At 35.2% G+C, this 22,199-nt stretch overlaps 1 protein-coding gene across 2 annotated transcripts in view; it reads left to right on the top strand.

The window, feature by feature from the left end:
- Nucleotides 1-21,851, top strand: part of LATS1 (large tumor suppressor kinase 1) — a 35,938-nt gene extending 14,087 nt beyond the window's left edge. The window contains exons 3-8 of one of the 2 annotated variants that reach the window (XM_018053335.1): nt 2,396-2,543; nt 8,366-9,864; nt 12,286-12,868; nt 15,611-15,793; nt 15,988-16,094; nt 17,675-21,851. In XM_018053335.1, the coding sequence (XP_017908824.1) occupies nt 2,396-2,543; nt 8,366-9,864; nt 12,286-12,868; nt 15,611-15,793; nt 15,988-16,094; nt 17,675-18,184 (3,030 nt within the window). In that variant the 3' untranslated portion in view covers nt 18,185-21,851. The other variant, XM_018053336.1, reaches the window with a different exon arrangement.

The raw sequence follows: 22,199 nt of genomic DNA, 5'->3' as shown, positions 1-22,199 counted from the left end.
ATAGTTTTAAGGAACTTAAAATTTTTTTCTAACATAAACAATTTTAAGAATTGTAAGGCATTGGTCAGTGTCCTGTTCTTTATCTGTTGGCAATAATAACAAGAGTTGCTTTGCATTGCAAAGATGTTAGCTTTACTGCAATCACACATTTCAAAATTGTTTACCTTATGACATTAGTAGCCCCTTAAGCAAGGTTGCTTTACTGAAAACATTTAGACATTTATTAATCCTCATTTATTCAAATAAGGAAGGAATGGTATTATTTATACTTGCAGTGATATAAAGAGTATGGCAATTTACTTCTGCCTCCTGAATCATTCTTTCTGATAGCTTCCCATTGTATTGCAGAATTTGTTCAAGATCCTAACTTGGTACTTCAAAATTCTGATTCAGTTTTCACTTACTCTGTTTTTTTTTTTCTTTTTTTTGCCTTAAATATTCCAAGATTAATTTCCTTATAAGAATAAATATGAAATAGGATCACTGTATTCTTGGGTCACATATAGCTACAATCACTGGCATATATTTTTGCTTCTAAGCAACCAAAGCACAGCAATATGGACATAATGATTTCTATCATACAGGACTTCTATTCCAGTTACTGATTTGAGGGTGCTCTTTTTCACACAGGCACTAACATCCCCACTTAAGGAACACTTGGTTGATATTGTTACAGATGTAACAAATATTTTACCATATAGCAATAAAATTCAACAATAAAAGCATAATAATTAATCATCAAAATCACAAGCTGAAATTCTAATGTGCTTAAGGATATGGTTTTCACAGTGTTGAACAAGAATGGTGGATATCAATTTTCTTACCAACTGAGATGGCACTGCCATGTGATAATAGCATAAATACAGTTTGCAGTTCACTTGGTTTAACAGTTTTAAAGTTAAGCACTCCCTGATGAATTTTAATTTGGGTGATTTGTATTATTTTAAATTTGCACATAAAGTGAAACTTATTAATCCTTTGTGTCTCACTACAAATTTGCAAAGTCTGATCACATAAAATGTGACCACAGTGTACCTTTTTATCTGTTGTCTAAGAAACAGGACACAAGAAGGACCAATACCTAAATCAGTAATAGCAGCGTTCCTCCAGAAATCCTTGTGTTTTTGTCTCATTGGTCAGAATTGTCATGTGGCCACTGTACGTATAAGGAAAACTTCAATCAAAATCCTAGTAACTTTTTAAAGAAAGAATAGATCTTGAGTAAGCAGCAAGTCTCTGCCACAGCCTTTTTTCACTAGGCCTCACAGTCACCTCCAGTCATTTTGTGTAAGACGATTGTCTAACAGTGTCTGTTCCACCTATTAGTCTTCCTAAGCCGTTTTTCATTTAAAAGTAGTTTTTGAAATAGTAAATCCTATAGGACAAGTAAGTAGCTGCCTCCCTCTTGAAAAATGCGTATCAGTATACTTTCTGCATGTTAGTGTATAATCTATGTTTACATAACATAAAGGATAAGGAACAGAGCAGGAGAACAAGCCATATCTGAGCTCCAGGCACTGTGCTGCTGTGCTTTCACATATTTTCTTGTGTAATCCTCATGTCAATTCTGAGTGAATTACAGATGAAGAAATTGAGCTCTGAGATGTTAAATTAAGGTGCCAAAGTTCACTCAGTTCTAAAGTGAGGCTGGAGTGTATTTCTGCTTCTAAGCATGAGAAAATAATACAGGGCTGCTGGAACTCAGACTCTTTGGTTCCAGTTGATCTCAAACTCCTTTTTTTTTTTTTTCTGTCATACCACATAGTCTCCTAAAGTCTTTGTATAATCATATAAAGTCTGAGTGTTTTCCCTCTACCATTTGTCCTATATTTGTGTCCTTAAACTCTTAAGAAGGTAGGAACCAGAATAACGTAGGTCTTTTACTAATAAACACACAGAGAAGTTTAATAAATTACTTTCCATGATGCAAAAGAGTGGTTTCCAGTATGTTGATTGATACTGTTTTTAACAATCTGATAGTCTCTGTTTATGTAAGAATGAAATTAAGAATGAGAAAATTCAGAAGCATGTTATGACTATATCTGGGAAAAAACCCTAGAAGAAAACAGGAATACTTTACATAAAGGTGAAAATATTAAACATTTGAAGGATTTGAGGGTTTGTTTTGTTTTCTTTAGTAATTTGAGATTGTATGGATTTTTATACTGCTACTGTGCTATACCTTGTAGCTTATTTATTTTAGCTATAGTAGTTTGTACCTCTTAATACCCTACCCTTATCTTGTCCCTCCCCCTCATAGTAGTTTTACAAACAGGACATTAGATTATGGCTTGAGGCCTTGTTCCTCAAAATTATGAACTTCTCTAGTGGAAGTTATAGTGTTCTTTCCTTCTTATTAATTATATGATTTAAATTTTATTAAACTTCATGTCAGGATATGGTTATACAAGCTCTTCAGAAAACTAATAACAGAAGTATAGAAGCCGCAATTGAATTCATCAGTAAAATGAGTTATCAAGATCCTCGACGGGAACAGATGGCCGCAGCAGCTACCAGACCTGTTAATGCCAACTTGAAGCCAGGTGATTAATCATGTTTTTTTTTTTCCTAATCTTATTTTATAATATTTAAAAATATTTAAGTATATAAAATGTTTTATCCTAGGAACTGTTAAAAGCATCACAGTGAGAGTCTCAAGCCAGAATAATAACATTATAGTTGTTAAACCAAAATGAATTTGCAGATGGGGACCTAAAGTTCCATAGTTAATTCTGATAAACAGCAGTCTAGGTTGAGAACTGCTTGGTTGGTTATAATGCAACTGAAATATTTTTCTTTTTAACCATAAATATTATCATTCAAACTATTCATTTTTCATGTATATAATCTTTTCTTATTGTGAAACATGTTCGTCATAGATTTAGAAAGTAAAAGAAATAAAGCACCACTATAAATACCCACCAGACTTTGGTATGTTTTATTTCTTAGTCTTCTTTTCCTGTGAAAAACGAGTGGATTTATATGTGTGTATTTTGTTTATTGTTTAAGTGAAAGCAGCTGCTGCTGCTGCTGCTGCTAAGTCACTTCAGTTGTGTCTGACTCTGTGCGACCCCATAGATGGCAGCCCACCAGGCTCCCCCGTCCCTGGGATTCTCCAGGCAAGAACACTGGAGTGGCTTGCCATTTCCTTCTCCAGTGCGTGAAAGTGAAAAGTGAAAGGGAAGTTGCTCAGTCATGTCCGACTCTTAGCGACCCCATGGTCTGCAGCCTACCAGGCTCCTCCATCCATGGGATTTTCCAGGGAAGAGTACTGGAGTGGGGTGCCATCGCCTTCTCTGAGTGAAAGCAGAGGGCATATTAAAACCTGCTTTATTCACTTACTTCACCGTGTAGAACTTTCATTGTTATTAAGTGGCCTACAAAACACTTGGCTACAGTGAGATAGATTTGTCACATGTTATTTAGCCAGCCTTTCATTTTTTGACATTTGCCTGGCTCCTTTTTTTTTTTTTTCTTTTGGCCATTACAGACATACTGAAGTAAATGCCCTTTTACCTAAATCTTTGTACATTTCTGATGATTAGGTAAAAGTAAACTTTCAAGGATTTACAGAAAGTTTTTCTTATGGGCATAGTTCATATTGTTGTGCTTCGCTTCATTGCACTTTGCAGATACTGCATTTTTTACAAATTGAAGGTTTGTGGCAACCCTGCACCAGGCAAGTCTGTTGGTGCCATTTTGCAAGCAGCGTTTGCTCAGTTCATGTCTCTGTGTCATATTTTGGTAATCCTCGAAATATTTCAAACCTTCCACCAATAAAGAGTATGACTCACTGAAGGCTCAGATGATGGTTAGCCTCTTTTTTTTTTAGCAATAAAAGATTTTTAATAAGATATGTACATTGTTTTTTAGATGTAATGCTATTACCTACTTACTATGATATGTGTATGTATATATATTCATATATTCACGTGTGTGTATATAAGGTAAACATAACCTTTCTATGCACAGAGAAACCAAAGTCTGTATGACTCACTTTATTGCATTATTCACCTTACTGACCTGTCCTAAAACTGAACTCACAACCGTCTCCCTCCAAGATATGCCTGTATTGCTGTCCAGAAAGGTGTTACCAACTTAGACTGTCCCAATCAGTTTAATATGAGAATGCCTGTATTTGTAAATCCTAGGTATTATCCTTTTCATATGTTTAATGGTTATGAAAGTACTGTCAGTTTCCATCCACATTTCTTTGATCACTGGTGAGCTTGAATATTGTTTATTGATTGTTTTTAAATTGACATTTTAATTCTTTCTTAATCTTGTTTTTATCTTTTTAAATTGATTTGTAAGAGGCCTAATATTTTCATTCTTTCATTCAGCAAATTTTTATTGGTCAGTTCCTTGTTTCAGGCCCTTTGCTTAGCATTGGGTATAAAGTTCTTGCCCTTTTTTGGAGTTGAGATTCTAGTAAGGGAGATCAAATACAGAAATACATGTAGAATTACAAGTGTGAATGAAGAGAGGAGAGTTATGTGATTCTGTGGACTTATACGATAGAGAGGTTTTTGACCTGATCAAGGACATCAGAGAAAACCTTCCTGTTAAACTGATAATAGAGCTGATATCTGAAGAAAGAAAGTGTTAGTGGGGATGGGTTTAGTGAGGAAGTTTGTTCCTACGCATGGCTTGTCTGGCAACACAGGAGACCTGGCTTCAATCCCTGGGTTGGGAAGATCTCCTGGAGAAGAGAAAGGCTACCCACTCCAGTATTCTGGCCTAGAGAATTCGATGGACTGTATAGTCGGTGGGGTCACAAAGAGTCGGACACAACTGAGCGACTTTTGCTTTGACTTCTCTTTCAGTAAGGTATGTACATTCGAAGAAATGAATGTGGCTCAAATGCTGAAAACAAGAGTATAAAATATGAGTGGAGAAGCGCATAGGGGCCTGACTATGCAGGACTGTCTACTGATTTTATCCTAAGAGCAGTAGGAGGTAACAGAAACATTTTAAGCAGGGTAATGACGTGATTCACTTTGTGTTTCAGAAAGATAGCTGCAATGGATGAGAACGAATTAGAGCAAAGGAGGGTGTAGACTTGATAAGAAATACAGTACACAGGAAATGAAGGTAATTTGGACTAGGGAGATGGTGGTGGAGAAAATTGAATGAATTAAGAAAGAGATAGGAATAAAATTGATAACATAGATACAGATTGCATGTGGTGGGTGATAACAGAGTGGGGTGACTCTTAGGCTTTTGTGTATAAAAATGGATGGTGAGGCCTCACGTTATAAAAGGGAATGCTCAGAAGACAGAGTTTGGTGGAGAAAGTTCATAAGTCTGGTTTTTGACATAATGTTTAGCTAGGTTCATTGAGTTATCCAAGTGAAAGTGTCCCATTATATTGCAGAATTTGTTCAAGATCCTAGCTTGATACTTCAGAATTCTTATCCAGTTTTCACTTTTGTGTGGGGGTGGGGGAGAAGGGTGCAGTGCCGCACCACTTTCAGGGTCTTAGTTCCTTGACCAGGGATTGAACCTGGAACCAGGGTGATTCATGGCTTGTCCATGTGGATGTTGAAGTTATAGAATGTTGTCAGGGCTTAGTGGAGAGCATCAAAGTTAGAGTTTATGGGTGAATGAAGGTGAGCAAGTAGGTGTTCATTAAGTGAACATTAAAAGAATGAATGAGACCTCCCACAGATAGCATGAGCTTCTAAAGAACTGGCTTTTTAAAAGAGAATGCAGAAATCACCATGATCTAGAAACATAATTGGAGAGCAAAGAAGTGGAGCTCTACCTTTTAACCCAGTTTATTTTTTAAAGAAAACCTTAATTGCAAAGGGCTGAAAGGAAAGTAATGTCAGCAGATGATAATCTGCTGTAAGAAGGTAGGGGAAAGCTTGGAGCAGAGGTCAGTAATGGAGGAGCATTTGCTCGTCATAGAATAAAAGTGTGTCTAGAGGGCAGTAGTCGGGGGTTTAGGAAGCAGAACAGAGATCTTCATGGGAGGTTCATAGCAATAAGGGTGGCAGTATACTTGGGGCTTCCCTGTGGCTCAGACGGTAAAGAATCCTACTGCAGTGTGGAAGATCTGGGTTCTATGCCTGGATTGGGAAGATCCCCTTGAAGGAGGGCGTGGCAACCCACTCCAGTATTCTTGCCTAGAGAATCCCCATGTACAGAGGAGCCTAGCAGGCTGCAGTCCATGGGGTCGTGAGGAGTTGAACACGACTGAGAAGCTGAGCACGACTAAGCACAGTGTACTTGAGGGTTGCAAGTACTTGAGGGTTGCAGGGATTTCATCTTAACTGGTAAAAGTGGGAGAGTGATTTGGTGCATTTGGCCTCAGCTGACTCTCCGAGGAAGGTAAGACTGAGCCTGTGGTCAGAGGACTTGTGTAACTTACCCAGAGTGATGACTGTCCCAGAAATTATAGCCCCAGGATGCTGACAAACTTATGTAAAATAGAGCGTTAAACTGTCCATTCTGAATATTTACCAGTTTCTTTTTCTTGTGTTCTTAAATACATTTTCTCCCAGGGTAATGTGGTGGTAACCTTTCAAATTTATGAGTGTTTCTTGTTTGTTTTGTTTTGAATGATGCTAAGTGTTTTATGTACTTAAATCTATCAGTCTTTTACTGTATTGTTCTCTATATTTGTCATACTTCGGAAGACCTTCCCAGGAGGTACAAAGAAGTACCCCAGTATTAACAAATGTCCACTGCTTTTTTCCTAGTATACTTGTATGGTATCATCTTTAACATTTAAATGTTTAATCCTTCTGGAATATATTATTTATTTGTATTGTATTTTATACAAATGTATTTTACATATATTTTAAATACATTATATCAGCCCTTTTCTAAGCGACAAAACTATTTTGAACACATTTTTTTTTCCTTCGGTATTGTATGTTTTCTTGCCTGTTTATTTGGAAATTCCATTAAATAGAGACTCTGTAAAATCTCTACCTTATGTAGTGTCTAGTTATCCCTTACTTTTTTGTTTTAAAAGCCATACTGAAATATATTTAAAATTAGTGTTCTATTTATCAAAACTACAAATGGACGCATCCTTTGGCTCAATAATGCCATTTCTAATAATTTATCTACCTAACATATCTATGAAATGATATCTGTACAAAATTCTTCATTGCTTTCGGAGGGGAGGGGTAAACCAAAAGATTGGAAACCACTTTAATAGCCATCAGAGAAACTGATTAAATAAATCTGGGTACAACCATGTAGTGAAAAACTGTAATAACTTTTTTTTTACGTAAAAAACTGTTTTATATACTAATATAGAATCTTCGGTTTTTTTAAATGAAAAGACCCAGGCACAATAGTATATATAGGGGGTATATTTTTTTTTAATTAAAGTATAGTCAATTTATATTGTTTCTGATGTACAGCAAAATGGTTCAGTTTTATATATATATATTCATTTTCATATTTTTTCCATTATGGTTTATTACTATAATGGACATTAAATATAGTTCCCTTTGCTATACAATAGGACCTTGTTGTTTATTCACTCTAAATATAATAGTTTATATCTGCTAGCCCCAAACTCCCAATCTAACCTCCCCCACCTCTACCCTCACCCCCTTGACAACCAGAAATCTATTCTCTATGTCTCTGAGTCTGTTTCTCAGATAAGTTCATTTGTGTCACATTTTAGATTCCACCTATAAGTGATATATGTTATTTGTCTTTCTCTTTCTGACTTATTTTGCTTAGTATGATAATTTCTAGTTGCATCCATGTAGCTGCAAATAGCATTATTTCATTTTTTTTTTATGACTAATATTCCTGTGGGGGTATGTGTGTGTGTGTACACTACATCTTTATTCATTCATTTGTTAATGGACACTTAGGTTTCTTTCATGTCTTTGCTATTGTAAATAGTGCTGCTGTGAACACTGGGGTACATGTATCTTTTCAGATTATAGTTTTGTCCAAATACATGCCCAGAAGTGGTATTGCTGGATCATATGGCAACTTTTAGTTTTAGCTTTTTGATGAATCTCCATAGTGGCTGTACCAATTTACATTCCCACCAACAGTGTAGGAGGGTTTCCTTTCCCCTTTCTAGTACTATTTACTTGTGTATTCCTAAAATATCTTACTGATGACGTTGGTTACCTTCAGTGACATTGGTTGGCTAAGGGACAGGGATCCGTGGCCTTTTGTACTGCCTGAATTTTAAGCTATGAGAAGGTATTACCTAGTCAAAAATGGATAAAATTCTAAAATATAAAACCACATGCTGAAATTTTGTTTTTGTAATCCTTGAAAGAGTATTATCTTTTAGTAGGCTTAGAATTCCAAGCTAAATTTTTCAAAAGTAGGAGGTTTAAAAAGCATGTTGTTTTTTTCTGTTTTATTCCCATAGGGAGTGTGCAACAATCAATTAACCGCAAACAAAGCTGGAAGGGTTCTAAAGAATCCTTAGTTCCTCAGAGACATGGTCCACCACTAGGAGAAAGTGTAGCATACCGTTCTGAAAGTCCCAACTCACAGACAGATGTAGGAAGACCTTTGTCAGGATCTGGTATAACAGCGTTTACTCAAGCTCATCCTAGCAATGGACAGAGAGTGAACCCCCCACCACCTCCTCAAGTAAGGAGTGTCACTCCTCCGCCACCTCCAAGAGGCCAGACTCCCCCTCCAAGAGGTACAACTCCGCCTCCCCCATCATGGGAACCAAACTCTCAAACAAAGCGCTATTCTGGGAACATGGACTACGTCATCTCCCGAATCTCTCCAGTTCCACCTGGAGCCTGGCAGGAGGGCTATCCTCCACCACCTCTTAACACATCCCCAATGAATCCTCCTAATCAGGGACAGAGAGGCATTAATTCTGTTCCTGTTGGCAGACAGCCAATCATCATGCAGAGTTCTAACAAATTTAATTTTCCACCCGGGAGACCTGGAATTCAGAATGGTAGTGGTCAGACTGAGTTTATGATGCACCAGAATGTTGTCTCTGCTGGCACTGTCAATCGGCAGCCACCCCCTCCATATCCTCTGACCCCAACTAATGGACAAAGCCCCTCTGCTTTACAAACAGGGGGTTCTGCTGCTCCGTCATCATACACAAATGGGAACATTCCTCAAGCTATGATGGTGCCAAACAGAAATAGTCATAACATGGAACTTTATAACATTAATGTACCTGGACTGCAAACAACTTGGCCTCAGTCATCATCTGCTCCTGCCCAGTCATCCCCAAGCAGCGGACATGAAATCCCTACGTGGCAACCTAACATACCAGTGAGGTCAAATTCTTTCAATAACCCATTAGGAAACAGAACAAGTCATTCTGCTAATTCTCAACCTTCAGCTACAACAGTCACTGCTATTACACCAGCTCCCATTCAACAGCCTGTGAAAAGTATACGTGTATTGAAACCAGAGCTGCAGACTGCTTTAGCACCTACACACCCTTCTTGGATACCGCAGCCCGTTCAGAGTGTTCAACCTAGTCCTTTTTCTGAGGGTACCGTTATGCCACCTGTTGCTGAAGCTCCAAACTATCAAGGTCCGCCGCCACCTTATCCCAAGCATCTGCTACACCAAAACCCATCTGTTCCTCCATATGAATTGGTCAGTAAGTCTAGCAAAGAGGAGCAGCCAAGCTTGCCTAAGGAAGATGAGAGTGAAAAAAGTTATGACAATGTTGATACTGGAGATAAAGAAAAGAAACAGATTACCACTTCACCTATCACTGTTAGGAAAAACAAGAAAGATGAAGAGCGAAGGGAATCTCGTATTCAAAGTTACTCTCCTCAGGCATTTAAATTCTTCATGGAGCAACATGTAGAAAATGTGCTCAAATCTCATCAGCAACGTCTACATCGTAAAAAACAATTAGAGAATGAAATGATGCGGGTAAATTTTTTTTATATTATTATTTTTTATTTTTATTGGAATGTAGTTGGTTTACAGTGTTGTGTTTCAGTTGTACAGCAGAGTGAATCAGTTATTCATATACATATACCCACTGTTTTTTATATTATTTTCCCATATAAGCCATTACAGAATATTGAGTTCCATGTGCTATACAGTAGGCCTTTTTTAGTTATCTATGTAATATATAGTAGTGTGTATATGTCAGTTCCAATCTCCTAGTTTATTCCTTATTCCTCTGGTAACTGTAAGTTTGTTTTCTACATCTATAACTCTAGATCTGTTTTGTAAATAAGCCCATTTGTACCTTTTTTTTTCGATTCCACATATAAGCGATATTGTATTTGTCTCTTTTTCTGACTTACTTCACTCTGTATGACAGTCTCTAGGTCCATCCATGTTGCTGCAAATGGCATTATTTCATTCCTTTTATGGCTGAGTATAAAACCTTTAAAATTTTCTATTTTTATACTTGATCATGCATTTGCTTGGTGTTTATTTTAAAATACTGTGTTCTAGTATTTTTATGCTAAATGTATTATCAGTTATTTAAAAGTCCGTAAACATTAAAGTACTTTAGATTATACCATTTTATTTTAGCATTTCAGGATTTACCCAGAATTTTCTGTAATAAAATTGTAATAAATTAAGAAAAGTATAATTTGCAGTATGCAGTTTAGGTATACATAATCCCTTTAATGGAAACTGAAGCAAGAGTTATTTTCTAGAGTTTACATATTATCTTACATTTTAAAATAAACTAGAAATATCTTAGTCCTATCTCTTGATAAACTTATGAAACATATTTTTACTTATAGTTGTTTTGGGGCTTAGGGGTTTATTCATCAGGTTGGTCTTATTAGAAGTGTCAGAGACATCTCCTTTCAGTTATTTCCCCTCCTAATGTCCTGAAATTATTAAAATCTACTAAAAAGGAGATCAGAATAATTAAACCCTTTAGATTAATTTCTGTTGTGATTCCATGTAACTCTCTTCTTTAGATACTATGGTGGTACTGTTATTTTTATAACATGTTTATAGTTCAGAGGTTTGACTTCCAGTCTTACATCTACTGCCCCAAATCTTAAGAGGCTCGTTTGTGTTAAAGTTTCTCATGACATTTGAGAGAGCTGTTCTTTTAAAATGATTTTTCTGGATCTGACTTCACAGTATAGTTACTCTTGCTATAAACTGAATTTTATTGTGAGAAATACCATAATAACCTATATGGCTTATCCATATTTAGCTCTTAGGATTTCTTACTAAAGTCTGTCTGTATGTATTTTCTTAGTTTATTTTTCCTTTTTCCTCTTCACTTTCACTAATAGCTGATTTAAACTTTTATGGTGTTGGAAGCTTTGCTGACTTCTGTAGCCTCCATTACTGTGTAGGCAAGTAAGATTTTAAGAGAAACAGTTCTTTACTAAGTCTGGCATGCCACCCTTCTTAAAAGATTTTGCATGCAAATGCCTATTCTAACAGAAGCATGAGGTTGCTGTATTTTAATTAGCTTTGCGTTTCTAGAGTTATCTACTTTTCAAAACAAATTCCTTTTCTATTTAGATTCTTAAATTAATCCTTTATTAACTAGTCATAAATAGACTGTTTTTCCTTCTAAATCCAGGTATTCCATGTCTACTTAGACACTGGTTTTTGGTTTTTGTTTTTATCTGGGTTTTTTTTGTATCTTCACAAGTCACACTGACTCTTCTTTGAAATGTTCCAAAATATCTAAGATACCTTATAATCAAACAAGTAGTCCCTTTGAAATAAGGTAGGACATACTCTGTGCATTTTGTGTTAGTGATGGCTGTGAGTCCTACCTTTACTCTAATGCCCTGAAAAAGATAAAAGGAAAGACTGACTTATTAGTGAGTGGGTTGACTAGAGAAGATATTCTTTTGTTCTTAATACATCAGTTTTTTAGAATAAATGAACCTGGAGTGGAAGAATTTCTTTTCATGAAGACCAAAATGAGAATATTTGAGACATAGGCATTCTACAAGTAGATGCATATAATGAAAGCAATCTGATTATGTAGTTTGGGATGAATGTGCCGGGAGAGATAGATGAGGGTGCATGTTAACGTGTTTGGCGATTGCACACTGGGAACTCTTTTTTAGTGCATTAGAGAGGAGTAGAAAGCTGACCATTGATAGCATCTTCTCCTTGCTCTCCACAGCAGACTCTGTATTCACCTTGTGTATCCTGTTAACTTATCCCTTATGCTGCACTTTTGATAATTAATTTTCTCTAAAATATATTCTAGATTTCTAACATGCTTTATTAAAAATTATTATGCATTTAACCTTTAAATATATATGCCTGAACTTTTTCCAAGCGATTTCTTAATATTTAGTATAGAAGATAATTCCTCATTTAATATTAAGTTTATTTGCCTAGGTTGGATTATCTCAAGATGCCCAAGATCAAATGAGAAAGATGCTTTGCCAAAAAGAGTCTAATTACATCCGTCTTAAGAGGGCTAAAATGGACAAGTCTATGTTTGTGAAGATAAAGACATTAGGAATAGGAGCATTTGGTGAAGTCTGTCTAGCAAGAAAAGTAGATACCAAGGCTTTGTATGCAACAAAAACTCTTCGAAAGAAAGATGTTCTGCTTCGAAATCAAGTTGCTCATGTCAAAGCTGAGAGAGATATCCTGGCCGAAGCTGACAACGAATGGGTAGTTCGTCTTTATTATTCATTCCAAGACAAAGACAATTTATACTTTGTAATGGACTATATTCCTGGGGGTGATATGATGAGCCTATTAATTAGAATGGGCATCTTTCCAGAAAATCTGGCACGATTCTACATAGCAGAACTTACCTGTGCAGTCGAAAGTGTTCATAAAATGGGTTTTATTCATAGAGATATTAAACCTGATAACATTTTGATCGATCGTGATGGTCATATTAAATTGACTGACTTCGGCCTCTGCACTGGCTTCAGATGGACACATGACTCTAAGTACTACCAGAGTGGTGAGTAAAATCATAAAATTTGTATGTATTCATATGACTTATTAGTGTAATAAAATGATATTATCCCTGGATGGCAGCCAGAAGTCCTGGGTCAGGTCTTAACTCCATTGGATAAATGTGAGTGAATCCTTTAGATACTTAGATTTATAAAATGAAAGTGTGTGTTAGAATTAATTATTTCTAAATGTCATTAACATTTTTGAATTAATCTCTTTACATTTTGTTAATGTGAAATGTGTAAGACAAATAACAATTTGAAAATAATTTTTAATTTTTTAATTGAAGGATAATTGCTTTATAGAATTTTGTGGTTTTCTGTCATACGACAGTTTGGAAATAATTTTTAAATGAAGCCCCCTACACACCACTCAACTTAAGAACTAGGTTATTAGTATTTTTGAAGTCCCTAAACAATCACTTCGCTTTCTTTCCTCCATAGAGGTAACCTTTATTTCAAAACTCCATAATCAGTTCTTTACTTTTCTGTATAGTTTTATGCATATCCCTGAACAACATATTACTTCATTTTGCCTACCCTTGAACCTTTATTTAAATGTAATCATTCTACATGTATTCTTCTGTGTTGACTTCCTGTATTTGTTTGAGGTTCATCTGTGTTCCTGCATATAAATAAATAATAACATTTATTTTCACAGCTCTTTAGGATTCCATTGTATGACTGTTATACAGCTTGTTTAAACACTTTATGTACATGATTCTCTTTAATCCTCACAATGTCATTGTGAGGCAGAGTGAAGAACCTGAGGCTAAGTTAGAAATTTGCCCATGGTCGGACAGAAAATAAGTGTAAGGGCTAGGCTTTGAACCCAGGTTTGTCTGCTTACAGGGCCCATGTTATTTCTGCTATACCACACTGCCTCACCAAGATCCCTCCAAGCACTAATGGAAGTGTAAGTCAATCTAACATTTGTTGAATACTTACCATGACTAGGTGCTTTATATATATTCTAATTTAATGTTCACAGCAATCCTCTGGGGTAAGTATTATTGCCTCCAATGCTTCTTGTGAACACAAGCGGATTTACATTAATAGATAGAACTTAAGATATCTGAACCTACTTTAAAGTTCAGGTTGCTGCTGCTGCTAAGTCACTTCAGTCGTGTCCGACTCTGTGCGACCCCATAGATGGCAGCCCACCAGGCTCCCCTGACCCTGGCATTCTCCAGGCAAGAACACCAGAGTGGGCTGCCGTTTCCTTCTCCAATGCATAAAAGTGGAAAGTGAAAGTGAAGTCGCTCAGTCGTGTCCGACTCTTAGCGACCCCATGGACTGCAGCCCACCAGGCTCCTCCATGGGATTTTCTAGGCAAGAGTACTGGAGTGGGGTGCCATTGCCTTCTCCATAATTTAATATCTCCCCAGATTTACCTGAATCTTATCTGGGGCTTATCTTAAAAATATGATTCTTAGACTCTCTTCCAGTCTTCTGATTGAAAATCTTCACTGGAGGGTGGAAATTATTTTTTAATCAAACATCCCAGTTGTTTATTACAGATAGGTTAATTTCAGATTTTTTTTTTTCCCCTAGGTGATTTCATCCAGTCATAGCTTTAATTACTACCTCTGCATCAATGACTTTGAAATCTCTCTTCAGAAATGTCCTCTCCCTTTCACACGGATTCCTAATAGGCCTTTCAAACTTAAGACTGCTAATCAACGATTCTTAATTTCTCCCCCTCCCTATTTGTTCCCCCTCCTTTTTGGTAAATTGTACTACCACCACCCATCCTTGATTCTAAATGTGTTCACTTTTCTCCATCTCTACTATTATCATCATAGTCCAAACTTAACTGTAATAGCCTCTTACCTGGTCTCTTTTTCACCCTTGTCCTCCCTATACTCTATTCTCTATACAGCAGTTAAAAGTTTTCCTTTTTAAACATATATCAGACCTTTTCATCACTTCAAGAGAATGAAAAGGTCTGATACGTATTTTAAAAGAAATGCCTTCATTTAATACTTCTGTATATATAAGTATATTCATATGTATAAATACACACACACACATATATGTATTTCAGTATCTTCACTGTACTTGAAGTAAAAGGCAAACCGTTTCTTTTGCTTGTAAAACCCATGTGCGCTGTCTCCTGCTCCATTTCGTTCCATTCTCCCCTTTACTAACCACACTGGTCCTCTCGAGTACTGTTGTGTGTAGAATGCCTTGTCTGGTTTTCATATTGTTGAGTTCCTCTTTTTTTCTTTTTAAACAAATGTCACCTCAGCACATTTGCCCTTATCACCGCATGTTGATTCTCTGTGCGGGACGCATCACTGGTTCTCACATATGTATTTGTTATATTTTTCCCCTACAGATAACCTGCCTGAGAGAAGAATATTGTCTTCAATTGTTAATGTTGTCATTTGCTGAATAAATGAAACACAAATCTAATTTGTTTGAAACTTTGTCCAGAATAATTGGAGAGCAGCCTGAATAACAAATTATCAGTCCTGCCTACTCAATAACTTTTATTGTCATCATTTGTTGTTGAGTAAATTACTGCATCTTAGGCTAATTTTTCTTAGTGTAAGATTTATCCTTTGGTATTTCAAGAGTACAGTCTCTAGTTATTAATAAGTACAGCATCAGTGATTTGGCATACATTGTGTCTTAGCTTGTCAACACGGGGAAGTGTTGTTAACTTTAGGATGTCTAAAGATTAAACAGATAGGTCTACTCTTGTTGTTTTTATTTATGTATTTATTTATTTTACTATACAGGTGACCATCCACGGCAAGATAGCATGGATTTCAGTAATGAATGGGGTGACCCCTCTAACTGTCGATGTGGTGATAGACTGAAACCGCTGGAGCGGAGAGCTGCACGCCAGCACCAGCGGTGTCTCGCACATTCTTTGGTTGGGACTCCTAATTATATTGCGCCTGAAGTCTTGTTACGAACAGGTAGACGTTTGTCCTATAAAGAATCTCAGTGTGCCTGTAGACCAGGAGAATATGGTTAATGGTTCAGGTTTACAATAAAAGTATTAATTCTATAGTATAAATTGGTGATTTAATATTAATTTTGATTGTATTCATTCTGAGCAGTTTTTTCAAAAGTGCTTATGAATAACCATAAATTTGGTGTCTAATTTTAGGCTATACACAGTTGTGTGATTGGTGGAGTGTTGGTGTCATTCTTTTCGAAATGTTGGTGGGACAGCCGCCTTTCTTGGCACAGACACCATTTGAAACACAAGTGAAGGTAAGGTGTAGAATCTGTACCAAAATAATTGTTTCGAAGCCCCAATACCATACACCTTTATCAGTCCTTTATTTAGAGCATCTTAATTTACAATTAAAGAATGAGCTTGTAAGGATATAGGAACCCACTGAAATTCCACATGTGCTCTCCCCCGTGGGACTTTACCACCCCCATATCCTTCCTCATGCATATACTACATTCATGGTTCTTCCTCTTACAAGTTTTTAGTACCTTTTGAAGATGTATTCCAATTTATTCTTTCTACTGACTGCTGGCTTTGTTTCCTTTCACGTACATTCTGGCCCCAAACTACTAACAAATGTCTGTATCTCCCTAGCACTTAAATGAAAAGCTGCTCACAATGTTGATCATAAATTATCCCATTTAAGAAACCTTTTAGTGGCTTTGTCTATAAAGTCCCAGTCTTTCCTCTGTTCCTTTGTTCATACCATTCCCTCTGTACGGAATACCCTTCTTTCTCTCCCATGTTTCACAACTTTCCCTCCTTTCTGTTTCACTCCTGGGCATTTTTAATCATTCTTTGAGTGTGTCTTGACATACTGTCTTTTCTATGACACTCTACCCAAGTTATGTTTTGTCTGTCACTTCATTTAATACACTATTTTTAAAACTTCTTCAGAATTTCTTTTGTTACAGGTTTACTGGTAATACATTCTCTCAGGTTTGTGTCAGATTTGTCTGAAAGTATCTTTATTTTGCCTTCATTTTAATGCATATGTATATATGAAATAAATGCATAGGTAGAAATACAAATATGTTTGTGTAGGTCCTGTGTGTGAAAACTTGGATGCTTTCTCCCTAAAGGTGAAGAACAAGGCAAGGATGTCTGGTCTGAGTCTTATTCAGCATAGTTCTGGATGTCTTAGCCAGTGTAATACAGCAATGAAAGAAAAAGCATAAAGGTTAGAAAAAAAACACTTGCTTTATTCACAGGTGGCATAGTTTTCTATATTGAAAATCTCAGGCAATCTGTGAAAACCTCCATAGAACTAATAAGTGAGTTTAATACAGTTGTAGGGTATGAGAATAATATGTAATAATCAATCAAATAGGTGATCCAATTCTAAAATTCATTTGGGTGGACAAAGAAACTGATAACAAAAACAAGTTTTTAAAAGGATAGAGTTTGAGGAATCAGTTACTTGATTTTAAGACTTAAGAGGAAGTTACACTAATCCAGATAGTATGATATCGGCAAGAGGAAAGAATGAGTGAACTTAAAGAAAAATCAATAGAAATTATGCAGTCTCAATAGCAGAGAGAAAAAAAGAGTTTGAAAGTACAGTAACTTCAGGGACTTCCCCAGCAGTCCAGTGGTTAAGACTCTGCACTGTCAATGCAGGAGGCATGGTTTGATCCCTGGTCTGGGACCTAAGATCCCACAAGCTGTGTGGCGTGGCCAAAAAACAAACCAAAAAAATAAAGTGAAGGAATGTGAAATACCATGCAATTTATTTAAAAACACACAAATAGTCCAGTAAGACTTCTTCATATAAAACTTGGAGGAAATTTGTTTTTCTTACCTCTTTCCTTCTAATTTTTAAAAATCTTCTTTAAAGGTTATCAACTGGCAAACATCTCTTCACATCCCACCGCAAGCTAAACTGAGTCCTGAAGCCTCTGATCTTATTATTAAACTCTGCCGAGGACCAGAAGATCGCTTAGGCAAGAATGGTGCTGATGAAATAAAAGCTCATCCATTTTTTAAAACAATTGATTTTTCCAGTGACCTGAGACAGCAGTCTGCTTCATACATTCCTAAAATCACACACCCAACAGATACATCAAATTTTGATCCTGTTGATCCTGACAAGTTACGGAGTGATGATAATGAGGAAGAAAATGTAAACGACACTCTCAACGGATGGTATAAAAATGGAAAGCACCCTGAACATGCTTTCTATGAATTTACCTTTCGGAGGTTTTTTGATGACAATGGCTACCCCTACAATTATCCAAAACCTATTGAATATGAATATATTAATTCACAAGGCTCAGAGCAGCAGTCAGATGAAGATGATCAGCACACAGGCTCAGAGATGAAAAATCGTGATCTAGTGTATGTTTGACACACTAGGAAATAATTATAATGAGGATTGGCAAAAAAGGCCTGAAACGCAGGGTTTTTTGAAGCTCTGAGAGTAAAATTATGCAAATATGACAGAGCTATGTATGTGTGCTCTGTGTACAATATTTTATGTTCCTAAATTATGGGAAATCCTTTTAAATATTAATTTATTCCAGCCTTTTAAGTCAGTAATTTAGAAAAAAATTTGTTATAAAGAAAGTAAATTATGAGCTGAATATTATAGTCAGTTCTTGGTACTTAAAGTACTTAAAATAAAAAATAGTGCTTTGTTTAAAAGGAGAAGCCTGTTTTCTATGTGTACATAATGCTAAATAATTTTTAAAAACAAGAATTTTTGAAATTTTTTTGAAAGACAGTTTTAGTTTTATCTTGCTTTAACCAAATATGAAATATATCCCACATTTACAGAGCTGGTTTTTTTTCCTTTCCCCATAACTTTATTCTTAGAAAAAATAAGCTATAGAAATGAAGGCATCATGGTGGTGAGTGTTCCTAGGCTAATGATAATCTGTATAATTCACATTTGATAAATTCAAAGTTGAATATGAATATAAAATATGAAATACAAAAATGAAATATAGTATGCTCATCCAAATGAAAAATAGTGCAGCTTATTTTTTTTCCCCCTGTGTAGAATATTTAATTTTTTTAACATATCTCAAAAATTAATGACTTTGAAGGAAGCAAATCACAACATTTTTCTTTCCATACTGGTATTTTTAATGCTGCTTTAAGTTTTTAAAGGGAATAAAGCTGCCATAAATTAAAAGTTTTAGTACTAAAAGCTAAGATATTTCATATTTTGACTCTGAGATTAAAAAATAATAATAATTCCACATTTTAAGCAGAGATTATTTTCAACTTCATATAAAACTTTGATTAAAACTTACTTGTGAGTACCTTTTCTATATAGTGATAGTTTGGATTATGTCATCAATAATGTTATAGATTTGCTCTTTCAAAACAGTGCTGCATACATGGACTGTTACTGGCAAAGGAAAGTCTGGCTATTTGGCAGCATTTTACCTATGTCAGATTAATTGGTGAAAAAAATTATTATTATGTAACTCCTAATTAAGGTGGCCATTAGTAATTAGGAAAAAATACATAGTGGTCTTTTAGAAAATTCAAAACCTTATAACTTATTTAAAGTTAAATAATATGTCTTTCAGCATTACTATTATATATAATACTTAGGTTTTAAGGACAACTTGTTGTTTCATACCAAAATACATTTAGCTTATCTTTTAGGAAGGGGGAAAGGGCTCTATTCTAACATTAGTAAAATTTGTATTTTATTTGCTTAAGCTCCACTGGTAGGGAATTGTTTTATCAAAACTTAGTATCTGTGGATAAGAGGCATAATTTTAGTGATTTTCAAACTTATTCGTATAAAAGCTAATGGAATCATGTATGTAAGTAAAATTAAAGGCAAAAAAAAAGGCAAAGCCTGTTCCAGTTGAATTGGGGAGGACAAAGATTAATTAGCTCACACTTACAGCGTTTTCATAGATGGCCTTCTCAGAGCACTACATAACCCACTATGTAATGGTGGGTCTTTGGCAGTTATTGGTCATTTTGAGAATCTGATGAAAATTCTGGGCTCTGTTCCCAGAAAAATGCATATCAACAGATAATGTCTAAGATGTCGCATTGCAGTTGGATGTGTTGAAACCTGTCACTACTCTTGGTTATGGACCTCTGTCCTATAAGAACACTGATATATTAAATTAAGAACTTTGCTTTAAATTTACTGATTAGTGCTCAGATTAGCACATCGTGTATAAACACTGATAATTTATGATGAGAAAGGTCTGTACCATGTGATAAGATATCCTTGTGAATGCCTGTCTTTCTGGTACAGCGCTCCACTTTAAACACACCCTTTCAAGGGCACTAACATACATGTTTGACTTGTTTCAGGCTTAATGTAGAAATATTTGAAGGACCTCTACTCAGAACTGTGAGAAAATGCACTGTGTAAGACGGCAGTCTTCACTTCATGGAGCATTTGATTAGTCCTGTAAAATTCTATGCAAAACAAATTAGTTCAAGAACTTTTGTTGTTACCCCCCTTGCTCTTCAGGCTTTCTCAGATTTATTGAAATTTCCATTTAGTTTTTATTTCTGGACTATGGTGCAATACAGTACAGAACCAACTTTGTTACAGTTACATTATAGAAAAACTATGGTGCTGTCTTCCCCCTCTCCCCACAAAATCTGTGTTGCCCTTATTCCTCAAATGTAACAGACACTATAAATATTGTATCCTTTTAAATTTCCTCTGACAGTATAAACTTTTTGTATTTAAACGAAGCAGTGTACAAGCCTTTAGTATCTGCATTTTTTAACAGTTTGGATATACTGTCATATTCCCAAACTATTAAACTACATTCAGCTGACTTATTCCCAAACTATATCCAGTCTTCCAGTAGGAATCTGGTATTTCCTGCCAAAAAGATTAGACCAATGTCAAAAATCTATATGCTCTCAGTTGAAATAGAGTGAAAACACTGATCAATCATGTTTTCTTTTTAAAATGATATTGCCAGTCATTAAAAAAAAACTTGCTGTCTGTCTTATACTTTCCCCTTTTATGCATATCAATGGTATTTATGAAATGTGTTCTGTAATTATGTAATTGTAGATACAGTTATATATTGTCCAGTGATGTCCTAAGGCAGGCCCTGTTGCTATATCTTTTCTACCTTATTTGTAATAGAAACTATAGAATGTATGACTAAGAAGTCACTTTGAAATTGACTTTTTTAAAAAGTTATTACCTTCTGCTGTTGCAAAGTGCAAAACTGTGAGTGGAAATGATTTATTCTGACTTAATAATATGTTGAAATTAGAGAATACAGTGGGAGGATTTTTAGATATTGCTGCTGCTGTTACCTAAGGTACTTTAGACATTTTTTCTTTAATAAACAAAAATAAACAAAAGTCCCTTTGGTATTTAAAGTAAAACATTTAGCCTGTTTGTTTTAATCTAAAACAAAAAGTAATTTTGGTCAATATAATGGTATATTTGTAAAGCGCCTTAATAGATCCCTTGTGAAGGCACTATACACCACAGTTTACTTTTATATTGTATTATGTATATAAGTATTTTGTATTAAAATTGAATCAGTACAACACTACAGTTTTATAAAGTAATGCTTTGTTAGGAAAAGGAATTACAGCTTTGCAATATAACTGAATTGTTTTGCATACTTATGAATGTAGTAGAAATGAATAATCAGCCTGTGTTTTTAATGAATCTATTTGTATTTTCCCAATCATTTTCTCTAGTGTAACATTTGCTGGGATCATAATAAAAAAAAAAAGCAAAATTCAAATCTTTAAATTATGTGTGGAAAGCTTTTAGGGTAAGTTGATTTTATTAATTCAAAATTTTAATCTTTTTATTCTCAGAAAATTTATGGTAAAAAATCTGATACTTTGGAATTAAAATATATATATATAGCTAATGATAATTCCTACTTAGATTAAGGCAAACTGAATGGAGTTAGTGTAAACCAGTAAAATGTTTTCATTTTGTCCAATAGAAGTACAAAAATAGTTCATGTTAAAGGATTCCTTTAGGTCAATACAGGTTTAAAAAATCAATAATTTTCAATTATTAAACTCTGCATCTAGTATCATTTGAGTCCAGTTTATGATTTTTAAAATGTGAAGTTATTGGCTAATCCCTTTTCCTTTATTTACAGTCTTTCACTTTATCACATGAACTGCCTACCAAATATATATGTTATTGTTATACCTTAAATCCATTTTACATGGATGAACAAACATTTGGGTTTTTTCCCCCCCTTTTTCAAGTATCACCATCTTTCTTAGGTCTCCTTTTATCCTCTTGTCTGCACACGCTTTATATTTGGTCTCTATGAGACTGTTGTGTAACTGATGCAAACTGCATTATGCTTATGACTCATTTTACTACTGTTTTTAAAAATTTCCTATTAATTATTTGTCCTTTTAGTTACCTAGCA

Source organism: Capra hircus, chromosome 9 (genome assembly GCF_001704415.2).
Source record: "Capra hircus breed San Clemente chromosome 9, ASM170441v1, whole genome shotgun sequence".
Classification (NCBI taxonomy): Eukaryota; Metazoa; Chordata; class Mammalia; order Artiodactyla; family Bovidae; genus Capra; species Capra hircus.
The sequence above is the reverse complement of the archived record's forward strand: the minus strand, read 5'-3'. Positions and strand labels throughout refer to the sequence as shown.